Genomic DNA, 17367 nt, shown 5'->3' with positions numbered 1-17367 from the left:
CACTGGCGCTAGCATATGCCGGCCGCAGTGTGATCATGTTTATTGCTCCGCAGTGCTCTGTACAAGGCTGTGCCACTAGGCTGATGACCAAATAAATGCTGGAATCTATCTGATTGCCCCGGGACTTTGCTCCTCCAGATAGTTATACCGACTAAGGATGATAAACCTGACTGTCCTTGATATAAGACACTTGCTGGATCCTGTCCTACAGTTTACGTTTTCTGTGCAGTTGAGTGCAACCTATTGTTCCCTGTTATTAGCCATGTCAGTGAAGTAACGGCCAAAGGGTGAGAGAGGCGCTCATAGGGTAAGTAAATCGAGGTACAACAGCTTCCTTCAAAGAGCTGGTGGATACGATAGACTCACCTGTTTTGGTTGCACCGGAGTTGAGTGCAACCGTATTGCAGGTGGGCTGTAAGGTATAAAAGTCGCAGGTCGGTGCTGCCAGATGCGTCAGGAGACCCCTTGGGGCGAAGGCCAGGTCGCCACTCGGGTATATATATAGGAAAACGTATCTCAGCTTGTCACTAAGAAGTGATCCAACTGATAGACAATTATAAGGCGCAATTACCACAACCCGGTACAGGATACATCAAATTTTATTATGAGACAACGCGTTTCGGGGTCTTGATGGCCCCTTTATCAAGTCTGTGTCACCCTAATTTTATGTGCAGCTGGGTGTATACTGCCTGGTTTCTTCTAAAAATGGCGCATGTCCGTACCTTGTCCTAGTTGGAATAGGTGTAGCGGTGTCACCGCTACGGTCCTGTGTGCGGCACGTGTGGAAAAGGCGCGTAGGCAGAGAGCGCCTTTTCCACACGTGCCGCACACAGGACCGTAGCGGTGACACCGCTACACCTATTCCAACTAGGACAAGGTACTTACTGGACTGTGAAATATTTTGGATCACCAGGTGTAAAGTATGTATAAATACAGAAATTCCTTAAATTTTACACGACATAACCTAATATGTGCTGAATTATCAAATTTTCGGGATTATCAGTAGTAGACAACTATTTAGAACTTGTAAGGCCTCTTTCACATGGGCGTCATGTTTTTGGCCCGGATAAGATGCGGGTGCGTCGCGGGAAAATGTGCGATTTTTCCACGCGAGTGCAAAACATTGTAAAGCGTTTTGCACGCGAGAAAAATCGGCATGTTTGGTACCCAAACCCGAACCCGGACTTCTTCACAGAAGTTCGGGTTTAGGTTAGGTGTTGTGTAGATTGTATTATTTTCCCTTATAACATGGTTATAAGGGAAAATAATAGCATTCCTAATACAGAATGATGATTACAAAATAATAATTAAATTTAACCCACCTTAATCCACTTGTTCGCGCAGCCCGGCTTCTCTTCTGTCTTCTTATTTGAGGAATAGGACCTTTGATGATGTCACTGCGCTCATCACATGGTGCATCACATGATCTTTTACCATGGTGATGGATCATGTGACGGACCATGTGATGAGCGTAGTGACGTCACCACAGGTCCTTTTCCTGTGCACAGCAAAGATGAAGACAGAAGAGAAGCCGGGCTGCGCGAACAAGTGGATTAAAATGGGTTAAATAATTTTTTATTTTTTTTAACCCCCTCCAGCCCTATTGTACTATGCATTCTGTATTCAGAATGCTATTATTTTCCCTTAAAACCATGTTATAAGGGGAAATAATACAATCTACACAACCTTGAACCCAAACCTGAACTTCTGTGAAGAAGTTCGGGTCTGGGTACCACATTCAGTTTTTTATCACGCGCGTGCAGAACGCATTACACCCGCATGATAAAAACTGAACAACGGAACGCAATCGCAGTCAAAACTGACTGCAATTGGGTACCTCCTCGCGCGGGTATGCCGCAACGCACCCGCAACACATCCGGACTATATCCGGACACGGTCGTCTGCAAGGGGCCTATGGGGCCTGCGTTGCGTGGAAAACGCACAAAGAGGAGCATGCAGCGATTTTCACACAACGCACAAGTGATGCATGAAAATCACCGCTCATCTGCACAGCCCCATAGAAATGAATGGGTCCGGATTCAGTGCGGGTGCAATGCGTTCACCTCACGCATTGCACCCGCGTGGAAATCTCACCCGTGTGAAAGGGGCCTAAGGGTGGAGAAAAACACAGTTAACCCAAAATCTGCGATCAGTTTTTTTATTAATCAGAACTGTTCTGCTCCTTGTCCTTGTCATATATTGAAGCTCTATGATGGAAAGAAGTGCCAGATTTTGATGCTTTCTGGATTATTGGATTACCTGTTTTATCGCAATTTTATTATATAAAGGTGTCCATATTACTTCAATAGATGCCAACCAAAACCTTGCGTGACTCCTATCTATCCTTCATGACTCCTCCATAAACATACTGTTTGGCTTGGCTGAGTGTCTATGAATTTTCAATGGGGAGTGAAGAAAGCTACTGCCAGACACCTGTCCCTGCAGAATTAAAGGGATCAGGCATTTAAAGGCAACATGCCCAATCGTTATCTCCCCCCATCATCTATCAAGAGAGAGTCGGGGAAGCAGCCCATACACTTTAGATTATCTGACGGCAGGTTCAGCCAGCAATGCTCTAAGGCCAGATTCAGACAGACATATCTAGACATCTGAATATATTTTGGATGTCCAATTCCTAATGACGGTCAGGTTGGGGCGGTCAGTAGAGGACATTTTTTGGATTCTCTGTTTTGGTCCTTGTGGGTCCATAGTCTAGACATGACAGCAATTCTCCCTATCACCTGTTTATTTGACCACAGTAATAGGGTTGGATTTAAGGCAGACATTCCTCGGGGCTGATTTGCCCAGTCTAAACTGCAAAGTCTGTAATTTGTTTGCTGATCGTTTTTCCAAGGACTCCTTAGTTTTTAGGGAACGTAACTGGCATTGCAGTGTCCAGTCCTCGTGTATATCCTCAAGGTTTTCTCCAAGAACGTCTTCCCTAAGAACAGGATCCTGCATTCTCAGAATAATAAAATAGATGTTATACTATCATTTTCTGCATCATTCTGCTTCCTAGGGGACCGCGCCGCCTCTCATGGTCAATGCTGCTCATCATACTGTCACCCAGTTGTTGCCCATCTTGCTAATGCTATTAAAGATGACACATCACTGATTGCTGTGGTCGTAAGACAGTGCAGGGCAACATGTCATCATACAGTGATGACCATTGGAGGGAGGGCTTCAGGTGGGCAGGGGACACTCATCGGTAATGGAGAAGTTTATTGCTCGCTCTTTGGCTGCATTGACATGCAGTAGTCATTGCCATTCTATGATGATTGCTACTGTGATCAGGTTCATCCCCATACATATTCATTGTTTGTTGGCAGCACATCCCTATTTACACATGGAGATATGCTGATGCAAAATCTTAGGTCCAGATCTTAGGTCCCGCATGAAACGTGCGATCATCCGAAAAACAAGCATCTGCATGTTCACCAGGTGATCGGTGGCACCTTTACACGGGGCAGTTATAGGGAACGAGTGCTCATAGGAATGTTCCCAATAAGGGCACACTCACACGTGGGGGAATTTTCTGCCAGAAAATCCATAATATCAAGACTTCTCCTGGAAAATTCCACCACTGTGGGTGCACCCTAATTTTCCCAATCCTCGGCCCATGTGAAAACCTTTCCAGGTAGAGCAAGTTATGCCAGTGGTACACCATAGGTGCTGCCTCGTGTCAGTGTGCCTTCAAAATGGTTCAAGTGAATGGAGCCGAGCTGTAAGGAGGGGGCTGCTGGTGGGTGTGGAGGGGTCGGGGGTGTACAAAAATTTGCTGTGGGGCCCAGTCTGTTCTAGTCACGCCACTGGCAAAATTTATCACGGATGCAAAAATGTATCACGAATTTATCATGGATGCAAAAATAGACGGTTTTATCTAACTTTCTGTCACCGATCAGTTGGCTAACTTTGTGACTGAATTTTGTGCCAGCGTCACGCCTCCTTTCCCATTAAGCCACACTTCCTCAGCGAGTTTGGTCTGTGGATGTTTCTAAAATGAATGTGCCAAATTGCACCCAAAATGTTCACGTTTGGCACATTTTATGACATCGTCTAGGCACGGTCACCTTCATAAATGTGGGCCATTGTATGTGTATTTTGATCATTTCAGGAAACTAGAGTCCAGGTGATTTGAGGATGTCACTCCCATGATGTACCCAGTGATTTACATGTGACATAAGAACGCAGTCCCAATTTACAATATGCCAAGCTGTGAACTTCGCTCCTCATCTGTAACGTCCCCCCTTAGTAAACAATGAACAGACAGATGTAGGCCTTAATGGACAATAGTTAAATAAACGATTGGCTTAGCTCACCAGCTCCTCTAACATGGAGCCCAGTCCGCTCCCTACCACTAGAGCGTTAAAAAGCTTTCAACATCAAATACTATATAACTGGCTCACATAAATCATATATTTATGAACTAGATATAATGCGCACAATTCAACATGATTTAACGATTCCAAAAGTCTGTACAAAAATATACCTATACTCCTCACATATCAATTAATATACATTCACAATAAATGCAAAAACGCAAAAAAAAAATGCATAAAGTTTAAAATATAAAATAGGTCTTGGGACCAAGACCTATTTCATATTTTAAACTTTATGCATTTTTTTTTTTGCGTTTTCGCATTTATTGTGAATGTATATTAATTGATATGTGAGGAGTATAGGTATATTTTTGTACAGACTTTTGGAATCGTTAAATCATGTTGAATTGTGCGCATTATATCTAGTTCATAAATATATGATTTATGTGAGCCAGTTATATAGTATTTGATCTTAATGGACAATAGTTAGTGGATGATAGGACATATTATTCAAATGATTATTTGTGATGATCAACATCCAGTATATATCCTTATTATATGAGGTTGGAGATGTTGGTTGTTTTCATCTGTTCCTCATGGGTGACCATCTCCTTTATTTTCTTTCTTTGGATCTTTACTTTTCATGGGTCTATTGTCCAACAATTTTACCATTCTATCAGAAGTGTTGCGGCCGATCATCCATCTATACACCATATGCCACCACAAGGGTGAGATCAGACATAGCAGATTTTTTTTCACTGCACATTTTGCCACAAGTTGTGCCACAGAATACATTTCTTCTACAGCGGCCACTGCTAGCAAAGTGTAGTATTGCATGTTATCCATTGAAACGAATGGGTGGACCAGGCCCTTCAAGGCAAGAGCCACTCATGCCCTGGCTTTTAGAGGGGTCACAAGTTGGGTATAATTTTAGACCGAGTCTCCTGGTTTCCACATAGGGATAAATCATCTAAACAAAACAGAAGTGGGTGTAGTCACATTACATAGTAAGTGGGGTTTAATTGCATATGACCAGTATGATGATTAATGTGTGGATTATGTTCTTACCATTTACTTATAAACAGGTGGAGTTGGCACCTACAAAGCACAATGTAGATGAAGGATATAAACTACTGCCTTCTCTACACAATGTATATGTCCCCTGATCTTGCAGGTCAGTTTACGACCCCATGTTGCAGCCTGTCGCGTACCGCTAAGCCACATCCACCCAGGCAGCCAATGACTGCACAGTTTTACTGCAAAATTGTGCAGCCATTGGCTGCTGCAGGTCGGTGTGGCATGGCACTCACTGCCAGCCGCACCGTGGGATCGTACCCTCATTGTCCTGGAAGTCATAACTTCAGCAATGCAGTGAAAAAGTCCTGTAGTCTACAATGTCCTCTAGCCTAAAGCTCTATAAATTGGGTATATTGTCTGCCTCTCGAGCCTTTCGCAAGCAAATACGAACATCCTCACACACCTGCCGCAATTGTAGCCAGTTCAGGCTATTCTTTTCATGACTATTTGACCACTAGATGTCAGTATTCTGTCTTAGGATGTCAGCTATTTTTCAACATGCCTGTGCACTTAATCAATGGAAAAAATAAGAGCTTAGAATTATGATTATATAAAAAAATATTCCCAACTATAACACCCCAGAGTGCACTGTAATGTTAGACTGATCGCATAGTGTTACCCGTCCTCTCAGTTGGGTCAGCAGCTGGGTTGTAAAGCAGATTCAGTCACATGGAACAGAGGAAGCAGCCGGCCACTTGTTTAATTAGGTGTCAAGTATAACATATGGAGATACCTGTAAAAACAGTGGACAGGTTTCCGTCACCTGTAAGGGTGTAACCAGATATCCTGGAATGCCAGTAATCTGGAACCGTCATCCTAAAATGGCCTGTTCTTCATCAAAGGGGAATCTGCAAAGCAATGGAAGTAGTAGTGCAGCAAACAAGCAGATGTCCCAAAGCTGTAATCTTTATGAAATCCAAGAGCAAGGGTTCAATTTCCCCACAGAGCCAACATAGGAGAGATTAAACATTACACTTCACCCATTCAGATTAATCGGTTGCCCATGTAAGGCATGTATAACCCAAATTCCCCAAAAAAAGTTGGATTTCTGTGTAACATGTAAAGAAATGACAATTAAAACAGAATGCAGCGATTGTATTCACAATAGATCATAGAACATGTATCAGATGAAAGTGAGACATTTTGATATTTTATGACTTTATGATATTTCATGGCTGAGCTGCGCCTAGGTCATGTGACCGATGAACGTCAGAAAAAATACAGTCAGCACTCCGTTCTTCCAATGGCGTGGTGCACGTGTCTAGAGTCAGCGTCCCCGGAACAAATATGAAGATAAGACCGGCACTCACTGGTATGTTGCAACTTCTTTTTGCTTTTATTGTCACATAATAAATACAATTGTGACGCGTTTTGGCTCAAGACATGAGCCTTTCTCAAAAACAGAGTTTTTGAGAAAGGCTCATGTCTTGAGCCGAAACGCGTCACAATTGTATTTATTATGTGACAATAAAAGCAAAAAGAAGTTGCAACTTACCAGTGACCGATGAACGTGACGTCACATGCCCTAGGCAAAGCTGAGAGAAGGCCTGAAGCTACCTTCTCAAACAGCTAATCGGCAGGGGTCCCAGGCGTCGGACCCCACCAATCAGATACTGATGACCTATCCTGAGGATAAGCAGAAAGAAAGGTGTGCAGGAGCAGCACAGCAAGCGGCTAGTGTAGAGCAATAATGGAAGTCATGCAGCAGCTGGGCAGGAGATCACAGATCCAAAGCAATCCAAGGTATATAGAAAAAGTGGAGGGCCACAGCAGCATGTCCAAAATCCTTCTTTATTTCAATCGATCACCGCATAACACAGCATAAAAACAGCAGCAACGTTTCGGCTCTGAATAGCCTTTGTCAAGCATGCTTGACAAAGGCTATTCAGAGCCGAAACGTTGCTGCTGTTTTTATGCTGTGTTATGCGGTGATCGATTGAAATAAAGAAGGATTTTGGACATGCTGCTGTGGCCCTCCACTTTTTCTATCCTGAGGATAAGTCATCAGTATTAAAGTCTTGGAAAACCCTTTTAAAGCTGTGCAAAGAAGAAGCCATATGTTAACACGATCCTGAAATGCTGTCTTCTCTGGGCCAAAGCTCATTTAAAATGGTCTGAGGCAAAATTAAAAACTGTTCTGTGATCAAATGCATCAAAATTTGGAAACCACGGATGCCATGTTCTGCAGACTCAAGATCAGCGCACAGTTCAAAAGCCTGCATCTCTGATCCTATGAGGTTGCATTAGTGCCTATGGCATGGGCCGCTTACACATCTGATAAGGCACTATCAATGCTGAACAGTATGTAGAGGTTGTAGAACATCATACACTCCCATCTAGACAATGCCTCTTTCAGAGAAGGCCTTGCATATTTCAGCAAGACAAACCACATACTGCATCCATCACATCAGCATGGCGTCACAGAAGAAGAGTTTGGATGCGGAACTGGCCAGCCTGCAGTACAGACCTTTCACCAAAAGAAAACATGAAATGAAAAATCTGCAAAAGAAGACCCAGGACTGTTGGGCAGCTAGAATCCTACATCAGACAAGAATGGGAGAACATTCCTCTCCCCAAACTTCTGCAGTTGGTCTCCTCACTTCCTAGACGTTTACAGACTCTTGTCAAAAGAAGAGGTAGACAAGGGCCTGTCCTAACTTTTTGGAGATGTGTTGCTGCCATCAAGAACTAAGGGTACTTTCACACTAGCGTTAGAGGAATCCGGCAGGCAGTTCCGTTGCCGTGAATGCCTGCCGGATCCGGAAATCCGTGTGCAAACGGATACCATTTGTTTCTGGAACCGTTTGACAAATGCATTGAAATAACGGATCCGTCTCTCCGGTGTCATCCGAAAAAAGGATCCGTTTTTCCGGAACACTTGGTACTGGATCTGGCACTAATACATTTCAATGGAAAATAATGCAGATTCTGGCAAGTGTTCCGAAAATTTTGGATGGAGAAAATACCGCAGCATGCTGTGGTATTTTCTCCAGCCAAATACTGTAAAAGTGACTGAACTGAAGACATCCCGATGCATACTGAATGGATTGCTCTCCATTCAGAATGCATTAGGACAAAACTGATGCGTTTTTTTCCGGTATTGAGCCCCTAGTACGGAACTCAATACCGGAAAACTTTAACGCTAGTGCGAAAGTAGCCTAATTGAGTTACGGTAAAAAAAAAAATCATCAAATGGTAAAATGTCTTGCTTTCAACATCTGATATGTTCTATGATCTGTTGGGAATAATATATGGGTCTATGAGATTTACAAATTACTGCATGCTGTTTTTATTTATACTTATGTACGTTTTACACAGAACCCCAACCTTTTTGGAATTGAGGGTTGTACATTCTGAGTTTTTGCTGAGTGAATGCAGAACTCTTAATTAATTCAGGATTCCCTAAAAGGGTAATTGAAATAATGGGTTTTCTAAACTGGACAACCCCCTGAGAAATTATTATTTTATTAATGAAGCGCGTTTTGAGTCCAACCATACGAGAGATCATTTCAGGCTTGGAATCCACTGCTTTACTGAAAGATTGCCTTTTTACTGAATGCCATTTTGTTACCTCCCTTCAGCTCAGCACTACTTCCCTTCCCTTTCATTTATGTTTTTGCACTCGTTATGCCATTTTATAGCATATTAGGATTAAGATCGTTGACATTGCATATGTTTGAGGCACTTTGTGCCTTGTGCCTCAGCGACACTTATATGCTGTATGTTCCTACACATATTTTCGCCATATAAATGAACTTCAATAATAGAAACCTAGAATATATGTTGTGTATTTCCTCTTTAGATCTACATTAATTGACAGAATTCATACTTGCTGAGTTTGAACTATAACTACGGCTCATTGGGTTCATATTTAAATGACGTGATGACCTTTGGATTATACCAACTGTAAAATATGGGCTGTACTGTGAAATACACTCACCTAAAGAATTATTAGGAACACCATACTAATACGGTGTTGGACCCCCTTTTGCCTTCAGAACTGTCTTAATTCTACGTGGCATTGATTCAACAAGGTGCTGATAGCATTCTTTAGAAATGTTGGCCCATATTGATAGGATAGCATCTTGCAGTTGATAGAGATTTGAGGGATGCACATCCAGGGCACGAAGCTCCCGTTCCACCACATCCCAAAGATGCTCTATTGGGTTGAGATCTGGTGACTGTGGGGGCCATTTTAGTACAGTGAACTCATTGTCATGTTCAAGAAACCAATTTGAAATGATTCGAGCTTTGTGACATGGTGCATTATCCTGCTGGAAGTAGCCATCAGAGGATGGATACATGTTCTCATTCTGTTTACGCCGAATTCGGACTCTACCATTTGAATGTCTCAACAGAAATCGAGACTCATCAGACCAGGCAACATTTTTCCAGTCTTCAACAGTCCAATTTTGGTGAGCTCGTGCAAATTGTAGCCTCTTTTTCCTATTTGTAGTGGAGATGAGTGGTACCCGGTGGGGTCTTCTGCTGTTGTAGCCCATCCGCCTCAAGGTTGTGCTTGTTGTGGCTTCACAAATGCTTTGCTGCATACCTCGGTTGTAACGAGTGGTTATTTCAGTCAACGTTGCTCTTCTATCAGCTTGAATCAGTCGGCCCATTCTCCTCTGACCTCTAGCATCCACAAGGCATTTTCGCCCACAGGACTGCCACATACTGGATGTTTTTCCCTTTCCACACCATTCTTTGTAAACCCTAGAAATGGTTGTGCGTGAAAATCCCAGTAACTGAGCAGATTGTGAAATACTCAGACCGGCCCGTCTGGCACCAACAACCATGCCACGCTCAAAATTGCTTAAATCACCTTTCTTTCCCATTCTGACATTCAGTTTGGAGTTCAGGAGATTGTCTTGACCAGGACCACACCCCTAAATGCATTGAAGCAACTGCCATGTGATTGGTTGACTAGATAATTGCATTAATGAGAAATAGAACAGGTGTTCCTAATAATTCTTTAGGTGAGTGTATATTAATAAAGCTACAATTAAAAATATAGTAAAATAGTAAATATATAAACATTAATAATAAATAATAATAATAATAATAATAATAAATGTATGTATAATGGACAGTTCTGCAGTTTTCTAATATACATGGTCTACCAATACATAACACATTTCAAGAGCTCTACTTGCTATCAGTGAACGATTACCTTTGAGGTCTACTTCTAGATAAAAAAAGCCTTGGTCATGTGATGATCACGTAGTAGAGCTATGACAAACATACAGTAGCTTTCAGTGACAGGAAGCAGACATCTTTAAAATTAGGAGGAATTGATAGATAAAGGTGCAGTATTACCAACCCAAGCCATATTTACTGAAAACTTTAGATATGATGTACTGCATATTACATGATGGGAAACATCCATAGCACTTGTTTGCAACACATTGAGCTCCAGTGTGAAATGTCTCGCTGAGCATCTAGTGCATCTCTTTTGAATTTTTGAGGGAACATCCCCAAACAATTCTAATCACTGGCGGTAAATATGTCACTGACTCCTCTTCTGTCAGACCTGTTATATCTGCCTCTGGAAAAGCTGAGAGGACTCTATCTGGTTGTCAGGACCATCACCCAGGGGTATGGCCCAGCTACATAGGGATATATTTCCAACTTCCATATTGCTGCTTAACTTTGCAGTTCTGAAGTCCAGGGAAGCTGGGTGACAAGACGTGGCAGCCATGGATGGGGTCACCCAATTTTCCCAGAAACAAAGCTAATAAACAACTGATTGACAGATGAGGAGGAGGATGAGCTACATTTAGTATTTTGTTTAGGGCAGGGGGGTGCTGGGGAAACTAAGTATGGCCCCTGACCACTAAAACTTCATCTTTGGGTGAGGCTGGTAAGAAGCCGTTGATGGGTCCTAGCTCACGTAGCCTTATTCTTTGGATCAGGCTGAGAGTGGCATGGGCCCCAAGGTGTTAAGGGTCATGGGCTCCTACTAACAATATGGCTATCATACCTTTGAGTTAGTACACTACATTTATCTCACATATTGTAAAATGTAAAGGGGGTTATCCAGCTCTGTTAAAAAATTGATCACCTAGAATAGGCCATCCATATCTCAGATCGGTGGAGACCTGACTGGCGCTACCCCCACTGACCAGCTGAGACATTGTTTATAAGGCACAGCTCCATACTTTTGACAGTGGCTGTGTCTGGTATTACAGCTCACTGCTGCCCAGTCCTGTTCAGGTGAGCTGCAGTACCAGGCACACCCCCTGCCACCAAAAGTACAGAGCTGTGCCAGGTAAACACTGAAAGAGACACTGGATCAGCTGATTGAGAGGGGCACTGAGAGTCAGACCCCACCAATCTCATATTGATAGTCTATCCTAAAAAAGGGACAATTGTGTAGGGCTGGAAACACCTTCAATGCACTGGGAAATGCCCTAGGTGCCATGGCCAGAAAGGCTAAGAGCCATGATCTCATGGGCATTCCCATAATGAGCAGATGATCAGGCCACCTACCCATCACCCTGTTAACCATGATTTATTGCAACAAAAACCGAGTGTAGGAAAATGCTGGAAGAGTCAAGGACCTGTATGTAGGATTCCCATTTTCCCATATACTCCTATAGCACCATATAGTTGATCAGTAAGCCCATAAACAGGTCTCCACGGAGATCACAGTCATAACAGATAACACTTCTAATTGTGTTCAGGAAGATCGCCCAATATATATGTCAGTAGATTCTTCTGGCACTGATAGTATCAAAGGTGAATCATATTCGTGAAGCCTTAGTCACTGCAATAAGTGCTACTTGACATAGACAGTCACATCCAGAAACACAGAGAGGTTGGATGTACTCTGCCAGAGCTGAAGATGTGAGCAGCTGTATTGACAGGCTTCAAATTTGGTCAACTTTTTGAAAGCTTTTTTTTATGGCTAAGTTAGGCTGACCCTTGACATTTTTTACGCCATTGAAGGGGTTGATATCCTTGGTCTTCATCCATTTTATACTTGCCTGGCTCTAATAATAGAAAATGAAAGGCCTGTGGACCAAGACGTGGAACTTGCAGGATGAAAAGCCCTACAGCACTTCCGGAGACAGTTACCTGAAAAACTTCACCACCCTGAATTATTGTACTTCACCTGGATCCAACGGTGAAGTTGAGATGGTGGTGTCCGCTGGCTTAGTGGCAGCAAGAATCCAACTTTTTAATTCAAAAACTTCAGCCAAGAAAAAGGCTCCTGATGGCGTTCAGTATGGATCTCAGGCCAAACCATCCCTCAAGAAGTCTTCATCTCTAGAGAGAATATTAGACAAGAGCACTGAGGTATAGGAGAAACGAGGTCAAGTTGTCTATGGTATTTAATGAATGTTTGGGCACATCAAGGATGATTTAAATAATCCTTTAATGATATGCCTTGTTATTAAGCAACCTTTGTGGTGTTACCTGCCTTAAAGGGAAAGTAAATAAATCCTTGAAATCTACCATGTAAGCTGGGGCCAGGGGTTAATCTTGTCAGTGATGTTTTTGCAGCTTTGGTTTTGGGCATTTGGCTGATAAAATTACTTTAGCTGTGTAGTTAGCTTATGGATTTCATAGCAATTGACCCTGAACTGAAGAATTGAACTGCTTCATCTAAAATGTGGACTTCTTAAAGGAGTATGCCATCTTTCGGGGGGTTGGCAAACCTCACCTCCTGGGAAGTCCTACAAAGGGAAGCATACTTACCTGCTCCCCAGCACTGTGTCCCAGTTCCTTCTCTCCCCAGCCTCGGCTGCTTTTCTAGGTCCCCCGCTTTTAACATCCATTTTGACACCACTGCAGTAACTGACCTGCTCCCCTTACGTCACATGACTAATTGATATGATACAAGGAGAGCAAGTCACCTCCAGCAATCGGCTGCAGCAGTGCCAAATTGGATGTTAACAGTAGGGGACCCAAGGGAGGCAGCTGTGGCTGGGGAGAGAAGAAGCTGGTACCTAGCACCGGGGAGCAGGTAAGTATCCTTCTCTTTGCAGGTCTGCCCAGGAGACTTGTAGTTACATGATATGGGGAAAACACTAGTGAAAAAAGCAAATAAGGGGGAATTTATAATTTACGGTGGTTTTGGTGTCAGTCTTAAAGGGGTTATCCACTTCTAAAAAATGTTTGTTTTGTGTAGTTGAGTAAAATTTATAAAAATGCACACAGATATAATATTTTTGGCTCAAGTGCAATGTGGTGTACACCACGTCTGTAAAAGTACACTAGGAGATTGTCTGGCGTGGAGATGCAACATTTTTGCGACTTTTTAAAGTGTCGCACATCATAAGTGACATTTAGGCTAGGGCTACACAGCGTCCCTGACCACGCGACAAATGTGGCGGCCAAGATCACAGAGTAGCGGTGATCTTATAGAAACGGGATCGCAGCGCGGGTCACCAAAAAATCCAGCAGTGTTGGATTTTTTTGCGACTGGCGCTGCGATCCTTTTAATTTCTATGGGATGACATCCAATGTGATCCTGACCGCTACATCTTTGATGTGACCAGTGTAGCCCTAGCCTTAAAGGTGCTCTAGTCTGAAATGCTGACCTACTTTTCACTCCAATTCTGGACGTGGAGAGGCTCACCAAATGTCGCTAAAGTATGCACCAAATGTCGCACACGGGCATCACTTGCGACCTTTGTACACTACAAAGCTGTCGTAAAGGACTTGATAAATGTGCCCCTTTTTAGGAATAAGGTCTGGGTTATAGGAGGGCAAAAAGGTGTACATGCTCCCTGGGCCTCTATCAACGTTGAGCAGGCTCCGTCTAGGGCATGTTTTGGTTTTTGCATAGTCCATGTGTCGCACACATACATCGGGGGGAACACTAGTATGTGATCCCTTCATACACCGAAAACACAAAGTAGCTTATCAGAGTAATGTAGTGTGAGGCTGATAACACGGCCACTGATGTATATACTGGATTACTAGAGGTTGACTGAACCTTCATTAGGCTGCTGCTATTGCTCTATAATGACTTCTACAAGGTCTAGTGAGGGTAAAGGTTATCCTTCTAGATAACAGCGGGTCATTTTGGCAAACACTGGGGCCCTTTTCTGTAATTCTGTGTGCGAGTCGTAATTTTTAGTCAATGTCCGAATCCACTGACCTGGAAAATAAAAAAACATGTCATTTTTGTTGTGTAGGTGCCATATTTCATTGAGTATTTGATATTATGTCATATTAGACCGTTAAAGTGTAACTGGCGTGTGTGTTTTTTTTTTATTTGCTAATGTGTAGGGACAGAGATAGGGAACTTCTCTCCTAATATATACGTAATTTAGATAAATTATACATTTATACTAGAAAACTTGCCCAGAGTCCCTTAGCGGCGCTCTCTTGAATGAGCGTTGTTAAGGCACCTCTGTCTTCCTAATACAGTGCAGAACTGACTGGGAAGATGGGCTGTGCTGCTGCCCTCACATAGTGGACGATAGATCAATATGTGTACACTAAATATATATTTATCTTCCTTGCTATTTCTCACTGATCAAAAGTCCCTTTTATAGCCGGCTGTGCGACAATATTTAGACCCACGGCTGGTTTTATGCCATCTTCGGGAGTTGGGCGGGATGGGGCAGAGCGGGAGTATGTCGGGGGCACGGACTCCTTACTGACATTTACTCCTGCAGGGTCTGGAGTAGTTTTTCTCTCCAGGCGCACAGACAGCCTTAGGCCCCTTTCACACGTGCAATGCGTGAGGTGAACGCATTGCACCCGCACTGAATCCTGACCTATTCATTTCTATGGGGCTGTGCACATGAGCACATATTGTGCGTTTATCACGCAACGCAGGCCCCATAGAAGTGAATGGGGCTGCGTGAAAATCGCAAGCATCTGCAAGCAAGTGCGGATGCGGTGCGATTTTAACGCACGGTTGCTAGGAGACGATCGGGATGGAGACCCGATCATTATTAGTTTCCCTTATAACATAGTTATAAGGGAAAATAATAGCATTCTTAATACAGAATGCATAGTACAATAGGGCTGGAGGGGTTAAAAAAATAAAAAAATAAATTAAACTCACCTTAATCCACTTGCTCGCGCAGCCCGGCTTCTCTTCTGTCTTCTTTTTTGCTGTGTGCAGGAAAAGGACCTGTGGTGACGTCACTCCGGTCATCACATGATCCATCACCATGGTAAAAGATCATGTGACGGACCATGTGATGACCGGAGTGACGTCACCACAGGTCCTTTTCCTGCACACAGCAAAGAAGAAGACAGAAGAGATGCCGTTGTGCGCGATCAAGTGGATTAAGGTGAGTTTAATTATTTTTTATTTTTTTTTAACCCCTCCAGCGCTATTTTACTATGCATTCTGTATTCAGAATGCTATTATTTTCCGTTATAACCATGTTATAAGGGAAAATAATACAATCTACAGAACACCTAACCCAAACCGGAACTTCTGTGAAGAAGTTCGGGTTTTGTACCAAACATGCCGATTTTTCTCACGCGCGTGCAAAACGCATTACAATGTTTTGCACTCGCGTGGAAAAATCGCACATGTTCCCGCACCTTTTCCCGCAACGCCCGTGTGAAACCAGCCTTAGATTCCCCTAATTTATGATGAGGCGCATCATAAGAAAATTGTGCATGCCACAATTTCCTTATAGAAATGGCTATTCTTTTCCGCAAAATGGACAAGTATATGACATGTTCTACAATTTGCGGAACAGCCACAAAGGGGCATTGACAGCACATGGATGACATCTGTGTGCTGTCCATATTTTTTACTGTCACATAGAAATAAATGAGTCCATGTGTGATCTGCAAAAAATGTGGATCGAACATGGACCGAGTATGTCTGTGAGATACGTGACAACATTTACACCTGTAAGAGCCTTTCGCAAAAACGTCACAGTAATCAACGCATGTAGTTTAACATAATAATATAATAATTTGTACATTGTAGACCACCATCTCCTACTCTCCATGCTCCAATCCATCGGCCTAAAGGACACTGCTCACTCTTGGTTCTCTTCTTATCTCTCTGGCCGCTCCTGTAGTGTATCATTCGCTGGCTCCACGTCTTCTCCTCTCCCTCTTGCTGTTGCGGTTCCTCAGGGTTTAGTCCTAGGTCCTTTCCTCTTCTTTCTCTACACAGCCCCAACTGGACAGACCATCAGCAGATTTGGTTTCCAGTACCATCTCTACGTTGACACCCAACTATACTCTTCATCCCCGACATCATCCCTACTGTATTACAGAACACCAGTGACTGTCTCTCCGCCGTCTCTAATATCATTTTTCTATCTGAAACTGAATCTTTTAAAAACTGAACTTCTTGCGTTCTCTCCATCTACTAATCCACCCAAACCTGATCTCTCCCTCTCAGTGTGCGGCACCATCATCACTCCTAAGCAGCACGCCCGCTGTCTCTGTGTTACGTTTGACACTGATCTTTCCTTCACCCCCTATATTTAGTCTCTCTCCCGTTCATGTCACCTGCACCCCAAAAACATCTCTAGAATACCCCCTTTTCTCACAATGGAAACAAGAAAAACTCTCATTGTCGCCCTGATCCACTCCCACCTCGATTACTGCAACTCGCTATTAATTGGCCTCCCCTAACCAGACTCTCCCCTCTCCAATGTCATTTCACTGGTTGCCCATACAGTATAGAATCCAATTTAAACTTCTCGCTCTCACCCACAAAGCTCTCCACAGTTCTGCACCCCCTTATATCTCTTCCCAAATCTCTGTCTACCACTCTACCCATGCTCTACGCCCTGCAAGTGACTTACGACTGACATCCCCCATAATCCGGACCTCTCACTCCCGGCTCCAAGACTTCTCCCCAGCTGCACCAGTTCTCTTGAATGCCGTACCCCAAGAAATTAGGCTAAATCACAATAGCCACATTTTTTGGCGCTCACTAAAAACGCATCTTTTTAGGGTGGCCTATCACATCCCCTGATCTAACTCCTCTCCATATATAGCCCATTTATCATCAGTTCCTGAACCTGAT

At 43.2% G+C, this 17367-nt stretch overlaps 1 protein-coding gene across 3 annotated transcripts in view; it reads left to right on the top strand.

Moving 5' to 3' along the window:
* The window catches only part of PLEKHG5 (pleckstrin homology and RhoGEF domain containing G5), a 210352-nt gene that overhangs the window by 155286 nt on the left and 37699 nt on the right, over positions 1 to 17367 (top strand). The window contains exon 1 of one of the 3 annotated variants that reach the window (XM_040429723.1): positions 12213 to 12695. The exons of the other annotated variants lie outside the window; for them this stretch is intronic. Coding sequence (XP_040285657.1) covers positions 12402 to 12695 — 294 coding nt within the window. The 5' untranslated portion in view covers positions 12213 to 12401. Of the gene's footprint in view, positions 1 to 12212; positions 12696 to 17367 lie in introns of those variants that run through there. 3 annotated transcript variants of the gene reach the window in all.

This window comes from Bufo bufo, chromosome 1 (genome assembly GCF_905171765.1).
Source record: "Bufo bufo chromosome 1, aBufBuf1.1, whole genome shotgun sequence".
In the NCBI taxonomy this organism is placed as follows: Eukaryota; Metazoa; Chordata; class Amphibia; order Anura; family Bufonidae; genus Bufo; species Bufo bufo.
Note: the sequence above shows the minus strand (reverse complement) of the source record. Positions and strands in the feature narration are given on the sequence as shown.